Raw genomic sequence first — 19,049 nt, forward strand, 5'->3', positions numbered from 1 at the left:
CACAGCAGATTCGATCTTTTTAGAATCTTCCCTATTTCTTGGTAATACTTGGTTAAACCTTTTTAAGAAATGGGTTGGATCTATATCTCCATCCAGCTTATATTTAGGGAATTGTCTAGATAACACCGAATTAGCTCTCCATTGTAAACCAGTCACAGCTTCACTAGTTAATACTATATTAGGTGAAGATACCCTTTTTTCTCCTTTATCTTGGATAAGCTTAAATTCTCTCCACAGGTCTTCTATACCCTTCCTGGTATCATTAAGTTCAGAGAAGGCATAGGTGATACATTCCCGGGTGTAATTTTCTCGGTAACCTTTCGATCTATAATTTCTCCAAATTGTTCCTCCAAACTAATTACATTTATAATATCAGAGTTGCCTATTTTCTCTTTAAAATTCTGATCTACATTATCTACTCATGCACTGACACCTGTAATTTGCGATTGAATGTTCAGCATTAATTCATTATTCTTCTCTACACTCTCTTTCAAAGTATTCATTCCCCGTCTTACTTGATTGTATTTAATCTAGTACACATTTTAAAAGATCCTAAATTTTCAATAAGTTCTGATTCTACATTATTACATTTGTTTTCAGTGTCAAGTTCTAAACTTTTTGACAAATCCTGAACGGTATCATTCTGTTTCTGACTAAGGTCGGTACACATATAATTTATATGAGTGGTTAAAGAATTTGTCAACTCATTCTTTAAATCTATTTTTAAATCCTCTACTTTAGTACTTATAGCATCAAATTCAGTCTTCAAAGCATCTGCTGCACTAGTATTAGTCTTAGCCATAGAAAATGGGAAGTTTGTTAAAATTCAGTAAAGGCGCGGTTGGGCGATGAAGTCTGGAGCCGCTGGCAATGTGTAGTAATAGTTGGCAGCCAGTAGGCTAGCAGAGTAAACAGGGCATGGAGCTGTGATGGCTTTATTGCACGCACGATGTGTTTGGTGTGGAGCAACAGTGAGGCAGGGAACCGCAGCGTCGCTTGAAGTTATTGCGATGTGTAAATGGCTGATGTATTGGAATTTATCCCTGCCATAGTTTCTGTCTCTCTCTGACACTACATCAGAAGCGAGGGGAAAAGCAGTATAAATAGATGAGCAGTTTTAACTAGAGACAAGAGTGTGCCAGGTCAGACGAGAGTCGGGTCGGATCTGTGCTGGCCTATGCTTATAGGGGCTAGACTGGCAGTGATGATGTAAATATTCTGTGTAACCTGTTCTTTATTTCTGACATTATGCATCTCTAAACTGTATGAATAAAACAATGCTTCTGAATACCACTGTATCACTCTGCACTGCCCCTTGACGCTATCAAACTTGCTCGGCCTCCTGACGAAATACGGCGCGGTGGGTCCCGGCTTCAGCTCGGCCATCCAGAGTCCCAGGTTCGACTATAGATGATTCCGCAACACACCCATGCCTTCACATAGATTACTAAATTCTTTTCTTTGAGAATATACTTTGGCGCTTAACAAACCTAAATTTGATGTCTGAATATTGAGAGTTTCCCTCTGAGCATTTAAAGCCTCACTCTGGGTATTAAATTGTAAATCTAATGGGTTTAACTTAAGACTCTGAGCATTTAATTGAGAATTTACCAAACTGCATCACCATCTTCAATTAAAACAGAAGTATTATCTGCAAACAGAACTGATGGGGAATTGATATTTGTGGATAAGTCATTTACATAGAATAGGAACAAGATTGGCCCCTTGAGGCACACCTTGTCATACAGTATTTCACTTCGAAAAATAAGTCGCCACATTTGAAGTGATAGTTATCTTTTGTTTTCTGTTCTGCAGGTACGATGTACGCCATTTGGGAGTATTCTCCTTAATCCCATATTTATCTAATTTGTTGACAAGCAAGGCATGGTTTACAGAGTCGAAAGCTTTAGTAAGTTCACAAAAAATACCAGCAACTTCTCTCCTCTGGTCCTGTGCTTTGCATATCTTTTCAGTAAAGTTATTTACTGCATCCAGGGTGTTTTTTCCTCTTTGGAATCCAAATTGGTTATTTATAATAATATCATTTTTACAATAAAATTTTGTATATGGTTTGCACCTACTTTCTCAAACATTTTCAACAAGATTGGAAGAATAGAAATAGGACGATAGTTTCCCATGTCTTCCCTTGACCCTTTCTTGAACAGAGGTCTGACTTCGGCATACTTCAACACATCAGGAAAACATCCATGTTCAAAAGATTGATTAATTATTTTAGTTAGTGGAGGTATGATTATGTGATACGCTGCTTTAATCACTTTAGTCAGTATTCCATCCCACCCAGCTGAGTTTTTTTTTAATGATAATATAATATTTTCCACATGCTTTATTGAGACTTTTTTAAAATCTGTGAGATACTCAGCTCCTTGCTGGAGTCCAAAGGGGTTTACTTTACTCTGATACTCTACTATATCAACATCTGACTTTGCCACATTTATGAAGAATTCATTTAAACACACTGATATTTGAGCTGGGTTTACAATAAGGCTATCATTTACTTTAATCCTAGATATTTCATTTCTATTAATTCTGACACCTAACTCTGATTTGACAACAGACCACACTGCCTTTGTTTGACTTTTATGTTGTGAAATGAACTTATTGTTTGCCATTTGTTTGGCTGCTTTCACAACTTTTTGAAGGTAGGTTTATAATATCTAACATATTCAGTAAAATGCCTGTTTTTATTATATTTAAGTTCATTATGTAGTTGCGTCTTCCTAGCACTAGAAATTTGTATACCCAGAGTTATCCATTTAACTTTACCAGTGATTTTTTTACATGTGGTTCTAAGTGGAAAAGTTTCATTAATAGCCTACAATAGCATTTTTTCAACTGTTCTTGTTATAATTAACAATAGTCAGTGACACCATAAGCACAGAGTGGCATAAAAACTCCATGGTTCTTCCTCTAAAACATCTATGGATTGCTCCACAAGTACTTGTCGGTGCTGTTCGACCGCTGCGTCTACTTTCTTCCCGCGACTGATTTTAAACATGCACACACAAACATGTGACGTGCAGTAGGTAGAATTTTACCATCCCACACTCATATCTAGAATATTGTGTGTTCAAGACAGTAGAAGGCTGAGTGGTTCTGGAATTTACACAGAAATTCTTGAATCACTATATCATCTGATTAGATTAGATTAGATTAATACTAGTTCCATGGATCATGAATACGATATTTCGTAATGATGTGGAACGAGTCGAATTTTCCAATACATGACATAATTAGGTTAATTTAACAACATACTTAAGTTAATATAACAACTTTATTTTATTGTGTTTTTTTGTTTTTCTTTATTTTTTATTTTTATTTTTTTTATTTTTTTAAATATATTTTTTTTTTCTTAATTTATATCTAAAAATTCCTCTATGGAGTAGAAGGAGTTGTCATTCAGAAATTCTTTTAATTTCTTCTTAAATACTTGTTGGTTATCTGTCAGACTTTTGATACTATTTGGTAAGTGACCAAAGACTTTAGTGCCAGTATAATTCACCCCTTTCTGTGCCAAAGTTAGATTTAACCTTGAATAGTGAAGATCATCCTTTCTCCTAGTATTGTAGTTATGTACACTGCTATTACTTTTGAATTGGGTTTGGTTGTTAATAACAAATTTCATAAGAGAGTATATATACTGAGAAGCTACTGTGAATATCCCTAGATCCTTAAATAAATGTCTGCAGGATGATCTTGGGTGGACTCCAGCTATTATTCTGATTACACGCTTTTGTGCAATAAATACTTTATTCCTCAGTGATGAATTACCCCAAAATATGATGCCATATGAAAGCAATGAGTGAAAATAGGCGTAGTAAGCTAATTTACTAAGATGTTTATCACCAAAATTTGCAATGACCCTTATTGCATAAGTAGCTGAACTCAAACGTTTCAGCAGATCATCAATGTGTTTCTTCCAATTTAATCTCTCATCAATGGACACACCTAAAAATTTGCAATATTCTACCTTAGCTATATGCTTCTGATTAAGGTCTATATTTATTAATGGCGTCATACCATTCACTGTACGGAACTGTATGTACTGTGTCTTATCAAAATTCAGTGAGAGTCCGTTTACAAGGAACCACTTAGTAATTTTCTGAAAGACAGTATTGACAATTTCATCAGTTAATTCTTGTTTGTCAGGTGTGATTACTATACTTGTATCATCAGCAAAGAGAACTAACTTTGCCTCTTCATGAATATAGAATGGCAAGTCATTAATATATAATAAGAACAACAAAGGACCCAAGACTGACCCTTGTGGAACCCCATTCTTGATAGTTCCCCAGTTTGAGGAATGTGCTGATCTTTGCATGTTACGAGAACTACTTATTTCAACTTTCTGCACTCTTCCAGTTAGGTACGAATTAAACCATTTGCGCACTGTCCCACTCATGCCACAATACTTGAGCTTGTCTAGCAGAATTTCATGATTTACACAATCAAAAGCCTTTGAGAGATCACAAAAAATCGCAATGGGTGGTGTTCGGTTATTCAGATCATTCAAAATTTGACTGGTGAAAGCATATATGGCATTTTCTGTTGAAAAACCTTTCTGGAAACCAAACTGACATTTTGTTAGTACTTCATTTTTACAGATATGTGAAGCTACTCTTGAATACATTACTTTCTCAAAAATTTTGGATAAAGGTGTTAGAAGGGAGATTGGACGGTAATTGTTGACATCAGATCTATCCCCCTTTCTATGCAAAGGTATAACAATAGCATATTTCAGTCTATCAGGGAAAATGCCCTGTTCCAGAGAGCTATTACACAGGTGGCTGAGAATCTTACTTATCTGTTGAGAACAAGCTTTTAGTATTTTGCTGGAAATGCCATCAATTCCATGTGAGTTTTTGCTTTTAAGCAAGTTTATTATTTTCCTAATTTCAGAGGGAGAAGTGGGTGAGATTTCAATTGTATCAAATTGCATAGGTATGGCCTCTTCCATTAACAGCCTAGCATCTTCTAATGAACACCTGGCTCCTACTATATCCACAACATTTAGAAAATGATTATTAAAAATATTTTCAACTTCTGACTTTTTGTTCGTAAAGTTTTCATTCAATTTGATGGTAATACTGTCTTCCTCTGCTCTTGGTTGACCTGTTTCTCTTTTAATAATATTCCAAATTGTTTTAATTTTATTATCAGAGTTGCTGATTTCAGACATGATACACATACTCCTGGATTTTTTAATAACTTTTCTTAATATAACACAGTAGTTTTTATAATTTTTGATAGTTTCTGGGTCACTACTCTTTCTTGCTGTCAGATACATTTCCCTTTTCCGGTTACAAGATATTTTTATACCCTTAGTAAGCCATGGTTTGTTACAAGGTTTCTTACGAGTATATTTAACTATTTTCTTGGGGAAGCAGTTTTCAAATGCATTTACAAAAATGTCATGAAATAAATTATATTTTAAATTGGCATCAGGTTCACGGTACACCTCATCCCAGTCTAACTGCTGTAGGCTTTCCCTGAAATTTGCAATTGTTAAATCATTGACTGGACGTACTACTTTGGAGGACTGTTTAGTATTGCTGAATGGAGCTATGTCATATATTGTAACTAGCTGTGCACCATGATCAGAAAGACCATTCTCAACAGGCTGAGCATTTATCTGGTTAAACTTATCTTGGTCTATAAAGAAGTTATCTATCAGTGAGCTGCTATCCTTTACCACCCGAGTAGGAAAATCAATAACGGGTGTCAAATTGAAAGAACCGAGTAATACCTCAAGGTCATTTTTCCTATTACCCTCTTTCAGAGAATCTACATTGAAGTCCCCACAAATAATAATTTGCTTCCCCCTGTCTGACAGATAGCACAACAAGGAGTCCAAATTTTTCAGAAATAGATGAAAATTTCCTGATGGGGACCTATATACAGTTACAATTATAAATGTGCGTTTATTTAATTTAAGCTCACAGGCACATGCTTCTATATGTTTCTCTACACAAAACTTTTTTGTTTCTATACTTTTTGCACAATGATAACTTTTGACATATATGGCAACTCTTCCTTTCTCCATATTTTCTCTCATTACATGTGCAGAGAGCTTATATCCACTTACATTTACCTTATCCATATCAGTAACAATGTGATGCTCAGACAGGCATAGTATATCTATTTCATTCTCAGCTTCTAAATCTTCTAAACAAACCAGAAGCTCATCTACTTTATTCTTTAAACTCCCAATATTTTGATGAAATATACTTACATTATTTTTAATTATACTTTTATGAGAACCTTTCCTTATTCTAACATTTGCAGTACTCTCCTGTCTGAGTTTCTCATTGTGCTTAGGCCTAGTTCCTATACCAGTGGTCACACGGTGTTCAGAGAGGCAGATTATGTCAACTGGGTTGGGTGACTTTAATTCATCAATGCAATTACCTAGGACTGAGATACAACTTGGTGGAGATAAAATTTCTGGTGATTGGTGAAAATTTATAATTGATAGCTGTGATTGGTGATCCAATGTGCTAGAATTGTGCTGTTTAATTTCTTTCCTAAACTGAAGATTTGTTTCAATCCTGACCTCTCGTAGAACTTGACATCTTTCTGTCTTACCTATCCTAAAAAAGGTGCTGCTCCAACACCTGTAACCACTGGTATTTTACCATTCATGGCAGTGCCTCCCCCCCTTAAATTTCCTGCTATTACCCCAGCCAGTTTCCCCTTCCCTTTCCTGTTGAGATGTAGGCCGTGCCTGGTATAGTCCCATCTACTGAGATAATCAACAGGAACCACACCAATATGAGCCCCCGCACCCGACCCAAGCAGCCGTTCCAACTCCAAATTAACTCTCCCAACAGAAGAGTTCAAATGAGGCCGGTCATGGCGTCTCAGGACAGATACAAATTCAACATTGGTGTGTCTCGATGCCGACGCAATCTTTACCAGGTCACACTCTATACTGTACCCAGGATCTCTGTCAATGCTGTTCCCTGGCCCTCCCACAATAACCACGGTGTCTTCCCTGGTAAATCCTTTACAGAGGGAAGACACCGTGGTTATTGTGGGAGGGCCAGGGAACAGCATCGATATACATACAGGTGGTTCTCTTTTTTCCAAAGGTCTCTTTAATTTTCCTGTAGGCAGTATCTATCTAACTCCGAGTGATATATGCTCCTACATCCTTACCTTTGTCCTCTAGCCATCCCTACTTAGCTGCTTTGCTCTTCCTGTCAGTCTCATTTTTGAAACATTTGTATTCCTTTTTGCCTGCTTCATGTACTGCATTTTAATTTTTTGTCTTTTCATCAATTAACTTTAATATCTCTTCTGTTACCCAAGAATTGCTATTAACCCTCTTCTTTTTACCTACTTGATCCTCTGCCGTCTTCACTATTTTATCTCTCAAAGCTACCAATTATTCTTCTACTGTATTTCTTTCCCCTGTTCTTGTCAACCGTTCCCTAACGCTCACTCTGAAACTCTCTACAACCTCTGGTTCTTTCAGTTTATCTAGGTACCATCTCCTTGAACTCCTACCTTTTTGCAGTTTCTTCAGTTTTAGTCTACAGTTTATAACCAACAAACTGTGGTCGGAGTCCGCATTAGCACCTGAAAATGTCTTAAAGTTTAAAGTCTGGTTCCTCAACCTCTGTCTTACCAGTATACAATCTATCTGAAACTTTCCTGTGTCTCTAGGCCTGTATACAATCTTCTTTTATGATTCTTAAACCAAGTGTTAGCTATGATTAAGTTGTGCTCCATGCAAAATTCTACCAAGTGGCTTCTTCTTTCATTCCTTACCCCTAGTTCATCTTCACCTTCTACTTTTCCTTCTTTTCCTTTTCCTACTATCAAATTCCAGTCCTCCATGACTATTAAATTTTTGTCTCCCTTAACTATCTGAATAATTTCTTTTATCGCATCATACATTTCTTTAATCTCTTCATCATCCCCGGAGCTGGTTGGCATATGAACTTGTACTACTGCGGTAGGCGTGGGCTTTGTGTCAGTCTTGGCTACAAAAATGTGTTCACTATACTGCTTGTAGTAGCTTATCCTCATTCCTATTTTTTGTTCAATATTAAACCTACTCCTGCATTACCATTATTTGATTTTGTGTTTATAACCATGTATTCACCTGACCGGAAGTCTTGTTCCTCCTGCCACTGAACTTCAGAAATTCCCCCAATATCTAACTTTTACCTATCAATTTCTCTTTTCAGATTTTCTAACGTACCTGCCCATTAAGGGATCTGACATTCCATGCTCTGCTCTGTAGAACGCCAGTTTTGTTTCTCCTGATAATGACTTCCTCCTGAATAGTCCCCACCTGGAGATACCAATGGGGGACTATTTTACCTATGGAGTATTTAACCAAGAGGATGCCATCATCGTTTAACCATACAGTAAAGCTGCATGCCCTCGGGAAAAATTATGCCCGTAATTTCCCCTTGCTTTCAGCCGTTCACAGTACCAGCATGGCAATGCTGTTTTGGTTGATGTTACAAGTCCAGATCAGTCAATCATCCAGACTGTTGTCCCTGCAACTACTGAAAAGGCTGCTGTCCCTCTTCAGGAACCACATATTTGTCTTCTGGCCTCTCAACAGATACCCCTCCTTTGTGGCTGCACATACAGTGTATCACTGAGCCATGCAAGCCTCCCCCCCCCAACAGCAAGGTCCATGGTTCATTTGGGGAGGGGGGGGGGGCGAGATTTACAATAGCAAAACAAAATGATAAAATTTCAGATAGTAAGGGTTGCTTGTTAGGTGATGAATGAAAATAAATAGAACTTTGAATTTTGAAGTCAGAGTGTGTGGCAAATAAGTAATAAAGTCATCTCAGCACATGAATGGAACAGTCTTATTGAAACATATGACATTCACATATTCTTACATTGTGCCATCAACCAGGGCTTAACCTCAATTTTACTGTTGCTATATATTTTATTTATTTATTCATTTATATGTTTATTTTATTTTCATTATTCCTTTCATATACATCTTTCCCCCTCCCCACCTCATTCTCTCATTGTTCTTTCCCTGTTGCCTTTTCAGTTTTTAACTATACTATTAATTTCATTTCTCAGTTCTCTTCTTCTATGTATCTTTATTTATCACTACAGATATAATCTGTAAACTGTAGCTGGCACAGTGTTTACCAATATATTGCCTTTGACCTGCTACTCTCTCTGACACCTCACCATTGAATTTTGTTTCATCTCATCCTCACAACAGGTAGGTTCCTCTCATCATAGGGTCTGAGCTATGTGCCCTTCCTTTTTAACTTAGCCAAGTGCGTCTCTCTTTCTTCTGTGAGCAAGGAAATAATAGTTCCAAATGCTAGGATTAGTTTTTCCACTTTTAAATGTCGACTGGTACTAAAATATGTGTGTGTGTGTGTGTGTTCTGTTAGTCTGTGTTGCAATAAAGGGTCACATCGCAAGTGCAACTGACAACTTTCACTTGAATCTCTTACTCATTTGCATGTTTTTTTCTTAATAGAATCAATTTATCTTCACAAGATTTTGTGCCACACAATGTCATATCCCTACTTGATTGCCATAGTATATAGCTCTGAGTTTTGGCTGCAGCTATGTTGTTGGGCCTACTCTGTTTCTCTTCTTCTTCTTCTGCTTCGTTAGGACCCTTCAGGATCATGTGTGGCTTGTTTTGCACATCTTTCTTCCCAATACCTCTTCATTCTCTCGCTTATTCTGTTTCTTTCTTCTCCTGGTAAGACAACTTTGATTTTGGTGTCTGGCTGCCTGTGACCATCCACCAACCCTTTCTACTTCCCCCTGTTTTGTACTACTGCCTGCAGACTCCTTTTTTTATTCCTACAGCCTTCCAGTCATCTCTGACTTCCTTCACCCAGTAGTTTCCCATATGACATGTTGCATTCCATATCTTCTTAGTCAACCTCTCCTTGTCCATCCTCATGAGGTGCCCAACAATTTGTAACCTCCTCTTCTGTATCTTGCTTGATATGGGTTCAATATTTTCATAAAGTTTCTGTCATGTTCTGTGTATCCAGATACCTGCCATGTTTTCTGGTGCCCCATATGCCTCTCAAAATTTTCCGCTCCTTGTTTTCCAACTGTATACAAGCTCCGTTACCGAGTGTGATTGTTTCTGATGCATACAGAGCAGCATTTCTTACAGTTGCTGTGTAATGTCGCAGTTTGGCATTATGTGACATATTTTTCTTGCCATAAGTGGTTTTCACTACATACCGAAGCTTCTGCAAAAGCTGTGACCTGTCTACTGCACTACTGTTGCTCTGTATGCCATCAGTTATCTTCTCCCACAAATAACGAAAACTGCTGACTTTCTCAACCACTTGGCCATCTATCTTCCAGTCAAACTTAGTGTTCAATGTCTTGGTCGTCTTATTTTCAATCTTCAGTCTGACCTTTTCTGCTGTTTGCCTCTTCTTCTGTCTCATTTAAGAGTGCCATGTCATCTGCAAATGCCAGACAGTCCACTGTTGCACTATGTTTGACCTTGTACCTTATTTGCACGCCTTTGATCTTCATGTTACTATTTAGTTGTCTCCACTGTCTCACAGCTTTGTGCAACACTAGGTTAAGTAAAATTGGGACAATTCATCCCCTTGCCAGACTCCTGTTTTTATTTCGAAACTGTCTGACAGCATACTGCAATGCTTGATCCTGGCAGTAGAGTCACTTAACGTTTCCTCTATTATTGCATGTGTTGTAGCATACAGTCCTCTATCTTCCCCCACATCAAGCAGAGTACTTCTGTCAACTGAATTGTAGGTCTTTTGGAAGTCCACAAATGTCACTATTGTCTTTTTTCCTTCCCTGTGCCTGTGTTCTATTATACTTTTTATTCCAAATATCTGTTCTGTCCTCCTTTTTGTAAAGGCACACTGGTACTCTCCTATTGTTGGCTCCAGTTGTTCTTCAACTCTATTCAGCAAGATTCTTGACAAAACCTTGTACTGTATGTTTAAGAGAGATATGCCCCTGTAGTTATCCAGTACTTTCTTGTCCCCTTTCTTGTGTAGTGGTATTATAATGGCTTCTTTCCAGTCTAGGGGTATTTTCTTATTTCTCCAGATTTCCATTATTATATTGTACATACTTCTTTCTATTTCAGGCCCACCCCACTTGATCTCTTCAGCACAGATACCATCATTGCCTGATGCCTTGTTGTTTTTGAGGTTTTTAATTGCCTCTGCTACTTCTGTCCTGGTGGGTGAATTGTCTAGACTATCCTGACTTTTGTCTCTACAACATAAGTGTGTCAACTTTACTGTCAGTTCTTCTGCATTCAGCAAATCCCTGAAATACCTAGTCATTTCCTCACACACCTCTTTCTCGCCAATTTTTATTGTGCCATCTTGTCATATTATGAAGGGTTCTTTTGCCTCGAAGCCTTAAATTCTGCTCAGCATTTCTCTGAAGACGACTCATGATTTTGTGTTTCTTTGCAGACTGTGTTTGCTTCTTCTAGTTTCTCATTCCGTTATTTCTCTTGGCATTTCTTATCATTTTGCTAGCAATTTTTCTCACATTTTGGAAGTTCGATCAGTGTCCTTGGTTTTTACAGGATTGCCATTTTATCCATGGTTTCCTCCTGGTCTCGACTGCATTCTCACATTCATCCGTCCACCACTCATGTTTCCTTTTCTTGTTGTTAGTAGCCAGTTGCACTGCCTCTTCTTCCATCATATCTCTCACTCTCTTCCAATCACTCTGAACTGCCATTCTCTTTGCATACTCTGCTCTGTGTTTTTTCAGAAGATCTAGGTCGATTCTGCTAGTGTTTATGCTCCTACGTTTCCTTTCTCTGTTGGGTATCCATCTGCATTTTATTTCAACGAGGTAGTGATCTGATTCTATCCTGCTATTTTTCCTCACTTTTGTGTTCATAATCTCTGTGATTCTTGTCACGGATTGCTATGTGGTCTAGCTGTTTTTGCTCAATCATGTTTCCAGGGCTGACCCACATTGTTTTCTTACTTGTCTTAACTTTGTAATGGGTGGTCATTATTCTCATCTTGTGTTTTCTACATAGGTCCACTAATCTCTTACCATTCTTGTTTGTTCTATTCTGGGCTGGATAATCTTCCACAGGATTTCTAAACTTCTTTTCCGTGCCTATTGGCGAGTTAAAATCTCCTAGCAAAATAGTGACACCTCTTTTGTCCACATCTGTCACTACCTTATCCAGAGTGGAACAAAAATTTTTCAGTTCCTGTTTGTTCTTTTCAGTTCTTATGATTTGTTGGTGCATGTGCATTTACTGTTGTATAGGTTTTGTTTCCTATTTTCATTGTCAGATATGACCGTGTTTCGTTTATGCCCTTCCACGCAGTGATACTATCCATGTATCTATTATCTGCTACAAAGGCTGTGCCAAACATAAAAAGGTTGATTTGGCCCCCCAATACTGGGTTTCCCTTTCAGAATTACTTATCCCTCTGATTCCATCGTGCTTTTGTCCTTGAATCTTGTTGCCTGTAGTGCCAGTATGCCAATCCCAAGTTCTCTCACACTGTCAAGAACTGAGGAGGACTCTGTTTCTGTAGATTTATAATGACTTCAGTTCCTATACTTAATTACCCATATTTCTGAAGTTTTTCAAAGTTACCATTTATTATATGATTCTGCTATAAGGTGTTTTTGGTAATTTATCTTCTAGGAATTTGAGCGTCCACCACCAGATGAGTTACATGGATTACGTCTGCATAGTTGGATTCTTGTGCTGCCACCAAATAAAGAAGTAACAGAACCATTTTTTATAGAACCACCTACTGGTAATAGGTATAAAGTTGATGACCCACATTACTTGGGAATTGAAAGTATTTGGAATGATACAAATTACTGGGTCAATTTGCAGGACTGTTCAGAAGGTTGCAAGGTACGTGTACAATGTTGATCTACACACTCAGTGTTAGCTGGCTAAGTATAGTCATAGAAGAGTTCGTATTCTGTACCCAAATCAAGCATGCATTAATTGATGTGCCCAATTGGAGTTTATATATAGATTATATTTCCAGTTATGTTTTATGCTCTTATTACACTATGGAATAAGTGTTACTATTGCAGCAGTTTCCTTGCTTTATTAGAAGATTTTACATTAAGGTTTAAACAATGGAAAGTCCAGGTTAATAATAATAATAATAATAATAATAATAATAATAATAAGGGCCCGGGAAAAGAATAGGCCTCCGGTATGTTCTGCCAGTCGTAAAAGGCGACGAAAAGAACAAACCACTAATAGGGCTAACCCCCCTTTTAGTGTGATTACTTGGTTCAGGACAGAACTAAAGAAGCCTCGGACAAGCGCCGTCATGGTCGGGGACGGCGCTTGAACCCTATGCCCGCCCACAATGGTCATGACACTGCTAGCCAACTGGAAAATGATTTAAATCCAAATAGAGGTGTTTTGCAGGATATGCTTCCTGCAACCACCCTAGAAGGAAAACAAAGACAGAGGATGAGATGGTCAGATGAAGTTAATCGACACCTCATGTTCTGTTATTACCAAGCAACAAACCTAGGAACCAACACAACTGGATACAGATCACAAGTATACACAACATTTATTACCAGATACCCAGAATTAAAATTTTTAACAGAACAACGTCTAGCTGATCAGATTCGTGTAATAATAAAAAATAACAGGATACCCCAGTCAGAATTAGAAAACATCAAACAACAAGTACAACAAATACTGGAACAAAATAATGTGCAATTAGAAGAAGAAGAAAATACAGTAATGGACTCAAACATCCCAGAGCAAACAAACAAAGAACAACACGCATCAATTAAACAATCAGAGGAAAATGAAATTTTAAGACAGCCACCAGCACAAGCACAAATAGAACACGAAGTGACACACATGTTAGATATAGAAGAAAAATTTCAGTTGACATATATAGAATACAAAGACACAAATACAGACATTAGACCATTCTTGCATAGACCACCAAATAGCCCACAAGTCGAAACAACAATAAAAACTAACAACACAATCATACACAACAAAATAAATGAATACACAACTATGGAAGAGTTACAACTACTGGTTTATGTAGGAGCACTCACTACACTAAATATACACACTAGGCAGATATCAGAACCAACCAACACACAGAAGAAACCCACAAAACCAGCATGGCAACACAGGCTACAGATCAGAATAGAAAAACTGAGAAAAGACATCGGACAGTTAACACAATTTATAAGAAATGAAATATCAGACAAAAAACGAAAAAGGTTAGGTAAAATCTCACAACAAGAAGCAATAGAGCAATTAGATGAAAAGAAGCAAAAATTACAAGCTTTGGCGAAACGACTTAGAAGATACAAAAAAAGTGAAAATAGAAGGAAACAAAACCAAACATTCAACACAAACCAAAAGAAATTTTACCAAGCAATAGATAACACACACATAAAAATAGACAATCCACCAAACATAAGAGACATGGAACACTTCTGGAGCAGCATATGGTCAAACCTGATACAACATAACAGGCATGCACGGTGGATACAAGCAGAAACAGATACATACAAGATGATACCACAAATGCCTGAAGTGATAATTTTGCAACATGAAGTCACCCGAGCAATTAATTCTACGCACAATTGGAAAGCCCCTGGAAATGATAAAATAGCAAATTTCTGGCTAAAGAAGTTCACCTCAACACATTCACATCTAACTAAATTATTTAACAGTTACATTGCAGACCCATACATATTCCCTGATACACTTACACATGGAATAACTTATCTGAAACCTAAAGATCAAGCAGACACAGCAAACCCAGCTAAATATCGCCCCATAACATGCCTACCAACAATCTACAAAATATTAACTTCAGTCATTACACAGAAATTAATGACACATACAACACAGAACAAAATTATAAATGAAGAACAAAAAGGCTGCTGCAAAGGAGCGCGAGGATGTAAAGAGCAACTGATAATAGATGCAGAGGTGACATATCAAGCTAAAACTAAACAAAGGTCTCTACACTACGCATACATTGATTACCAAAAAGCTTTTGATAGTGTACCCCACTCATGGTTACTACAAATATTGGAAATATACAAAGTAGATCCTAAATTGATACAGTTCCTAAACATAGTAATGAAAAACTGGAAAACCACACTTAATATCCAAACAAATTCAGATAATATCACATCACAGCCAATACAGATTAAGCGTGGAATATACCAAGGAGACTCATTAAGTCCTTTCTGGTTCTGCCTTGCTCTGAACCCACTATCCAACATGCTAAATAATACAAATTATGGATACAATATTACTGGAACATACCCACACAAAATCACACATTTGCTATACATGGATGATCTAAAACTACTGGCAGCAACAAATCAACAACTCAACCAATTACTAAAGATAACAGAAGTATTCAGCAATGATATAAGTATGGCGTTTGGAACAGACAAATGTAAGAAAAATAGCATAGTCAAGGGAAAACACACTAAACAAGAAGATTACATATTGGATAACCACAGCGACTGCATAGAAGCGATGGAAAAAACGGATGCCTATAAATATCTAGGATACAGACAAAAAATAGGAATAGATAATACAAATATTAAAGAAGAACTAAAAGAAAAATATAGACAAAGACTAACAAAAATACTGAAAACAGAATTGACAGCAAGAAACAAAACAAAAGCTATAAATACTTATGCCATACCAATATTGACCTACTCATTTGGAGTAGTGAAATGGAGTAACACAGACCTAGAAGCACTCAATACACTTACACGATCACAATGCCATAAATATAGAATACATCACATACATTCAGCAACAGAAAGATTCACATTAAGCAGAAAGGAAGGAGGAAGGGGATTTATTGATATAAAAAACCTACATTATGGACAGGTAGACAATTTAAGAAAATTCTTTATAGAACGAGCAGAAACTAGCAAAATACACAAAGCAATCACTCATATAAATACATCGGCTACACCACTACAATTTCATAACCACCTCTACAACCCGTTAGACCACATAACATCAACAGATACAAAGAAAGTAAATTGGAAAAAGAAAACACTTCATGGCAAGCACCCGTATCATCTAACACAGCCACACATCGATCAAGACGCATCCAACACATGGCTAAGAAAAGGCAATATATACAGTGAGACAGAAGGATTCATGATTGCAATACAGGATCAAACAATAAACACCAGGTATTACAGCAAGCATATTATTAAAGATCCCAATACCACAACAGATAAATGCAGACTTTGTAAACAACAAATAGAAACAGTAGATCACATCACAAGTGGATGTACAATACTAGCAAATACAGAATACCCCAGAAGACATGACAATGTCGCAAAAATAATACATCAACAGCTTGCCTTACAACATAAACTTTTAAAACAACAAGTTCCTACATACAAGTATGCACCACAAAATGTACTGGAGAATGATGAATACAAATTATACTGGAACAGAACCATTATAACAGATAAAACAACGCCACATAACAAACCTGACATCATACTCACCAATAAAAAGAAGAAATTAACACAACTAATCGAAATATCCATACCCAATACAACAAATATACAAAAGAAAACAGGAGAAAAAATTGAAAAATACATCCAACTGGCTGAGGAAGTCAAAGACATGTGGCATCAGGATAAAGTTGACATCATACCAATTATAGTATCAACTACAGGAGTCATACCACACAATATCCACCAGTACATCAATGCAATACAGCTACATCCAAACACATATATACAACTACAGAAATCCGTAATTATTGATACATGTTCAATTACCCGAAAGTTCCTAAATGCAATATAACACATACCGTACAGTTAATAGGAAGTGACGCTTGATCAAGGTCCGCGTCACTTTCCATTCTCAACCAGACTTAACGTCTGAGAAAGTAAAGAAATAATAATAATAAAAGATTTTATTGTCTTTAGGCCATTACAGCAATTGACAACGTCAAATGAAGTTACAATTTATAGTAAAGTGTGATAAGGTATTGACTACTGAAATATTTTAGCTTATATTACAATAAATGTACAGTGGCTCATCTGTTGGATTACTGAATTTTACATTTGAAGAATTCATTGATATCGTAGAATGGGTGGGCAATAAACCATTCACACCGAGCGAGGTGGCGCAGTGGTTAGACACTGGACTCGCATTCGGGAGGACGACGGTTCAATCCCGCGTCCGGCCATCCTGATTTAGGTTTTCCGTGATTTCCCTAAATCACTCCAGGCAAATGCCGGGATGGTCTTCTTTATGGGAATACTATGGTTAAATAGGGTCAAGAATGCATTAAAAAATCTATCAAATATTATTTTGGCTGGCAGGTCATTACTTGATGTGTAATTTCCATCGACACAACAATGGCCAAACCAGTCCCTGTCAGCAAGGGAATTACAAAATGTGTTAATTTTATCCTCAGTTACGGGTCTGGTAATCACAATTGTTGGGACAGGTCTGTTTGCATTGCTCCTATTGAAGGGAATTTTACTTGCATAATTTAGAGATACGGAGTCATGGTCAGAGAATGGGAACACTACAACTTCACATGTGTTTTCAGTGGTCTTGAAGTTTACAAAGATGTTATCTAAACATGCTTTGTTTCTTGTGGGCCTGTTATTAACATGATGTAAATTGTATTGTCTTAGTAAGTTTTCCAGATCTGCAACACTACCCTTACATTTAGTAACATCAAAATCAGCTTTCAAATCACCTCCTATTGCAATATCATAGTGTAGCCATTTAATGTTACTTAATTCACTCAATAGCATGTCCATTTTTTCTAAAAATATGTTAATGCTTCCCTTTGGTGATCTGTACATGGATACTACTATTAGCTTATGACTATTAATGATGGAAAGACTAGATTAAAGCTTACCATAAAGATTACACATTGAGTGACAGACAGGCACAATGAAAAGACTGTTACACATTAAGCTTTCCTCAGGAAAAAGAAACACACCATTCACACGAGCAGGCACACCTCACACACACATGACTGCTATCTCTGGCTGCTCAGGCTAGACCATAACTGAAACGTGTCGAAAGGGTGCTACAATCTGTAATGGTTTGGGGAAGGGGGAAGGATAGCAGGGTACTGGTGTTCAAAGAAGAAACAGTGCTGCCTGATGGAATGTTCAGGGACACAAACAAGCACACCTCACACACACACACACACACACACACACACACACACACACACACATGAGCACTATCTCTGGCTGCTCAGGCTAGACTGAAACTGAAATGCATCAGACGGGAACAACAATCCATAGTGGCGCAGGAAAGGATAGCAGGGTATAGGTAGTGGGAGAGGAAACAGTGCTGCCTGGCAGAATGTTCAGGGACTAGAGGTGGCAGACAAGGCTACCTGGTGCAGTATCATTAAGCTGTGGGTGAGGGAGGGGGGAGGAAACTGTTGGTTGGGGGGGGGGGGGGGCAGTAGGTTACCGTAGGTTGAGGCCAGATTATTTCGGGAACAGAGAATGTGTTGTAAGGATAACTCCCATCTGTGCAGTTCAGAAAAGGTGGTGGTGGAGGGGAGCATCCAGATGATCTAGGCTGTGAAGCAACCATTGAGATCAAGAATGTTATTTTCAGCTGTGTGTTGAGCAATAGGGTGCAACACTTTGCTCTTGGCCACAATCTGAGTGTTGCTGTTCATCCTGGTGGATAGCTGATTGTTAGTCATATCAATGTAAGAATCTGATCATGATTGCTGCAGAGCTGGTACATAACATGGCTGCTTTCATAGGTGGGCTGAGCTCTGATTGGGTAGGACAAGCATGTGACAGGACTGGAATAGGAAGTGCTGGTGGGTGGATTGTGCAGATCTTGCTCCTGGCCTTCCACAGGGATATGATGCTTGTGGCAAGGGGTTGGAATTGGGAGTGGCATAGGGATGGGCTAGCATGTTGTGGAGGTCTACATCTACATCTACATCTACATCTACATCTACATGATTACTCTGCAGTTCACATTTAAGCACGTGGCAGAGGGTTCATCGAACCACAATCATACT

General features: G+C 37.7%; 1 protein-coding gene across 1 annotated transcript in view; it reads left to right on the plus strand.

Moving 5' to 3' along the window:
- LOC126259241 (dynein regulatory complex subunit 7) overlaps nucleotides 1-19,049 on the plus strand; it is a 742,488-nt gene that overhangs the window by 486,343 nt on the left and 237,096 nt on the right. The window contains exon 4 of the mRNA XM_049955864.1: nucleotides 12,665-12,883. Coding sequence (XP_049811821.1) covers nucleotides 12,665-12,883 — 219 coding nt within the window. The remainder of the gene's footprint in view (nucleotides 1-12,664; nucleotides 12,884-19,049) is intronic.

Source organism: Schistocerca nitens, chromosome 5 (assembly GCF_023898315.1).
Source record: "Schistocerca nitens isolate TAMUIC-IGC-003100 chromosome 5, iqSchNite1.1, whole genome shotgun sequence".
NCBI classification, from domain to species: Eukaryota; Metazoa; Arthropoda; class Insecta; order Orthoptera; family Acrididae; genus Schistocerca; species Schistocerca nitens.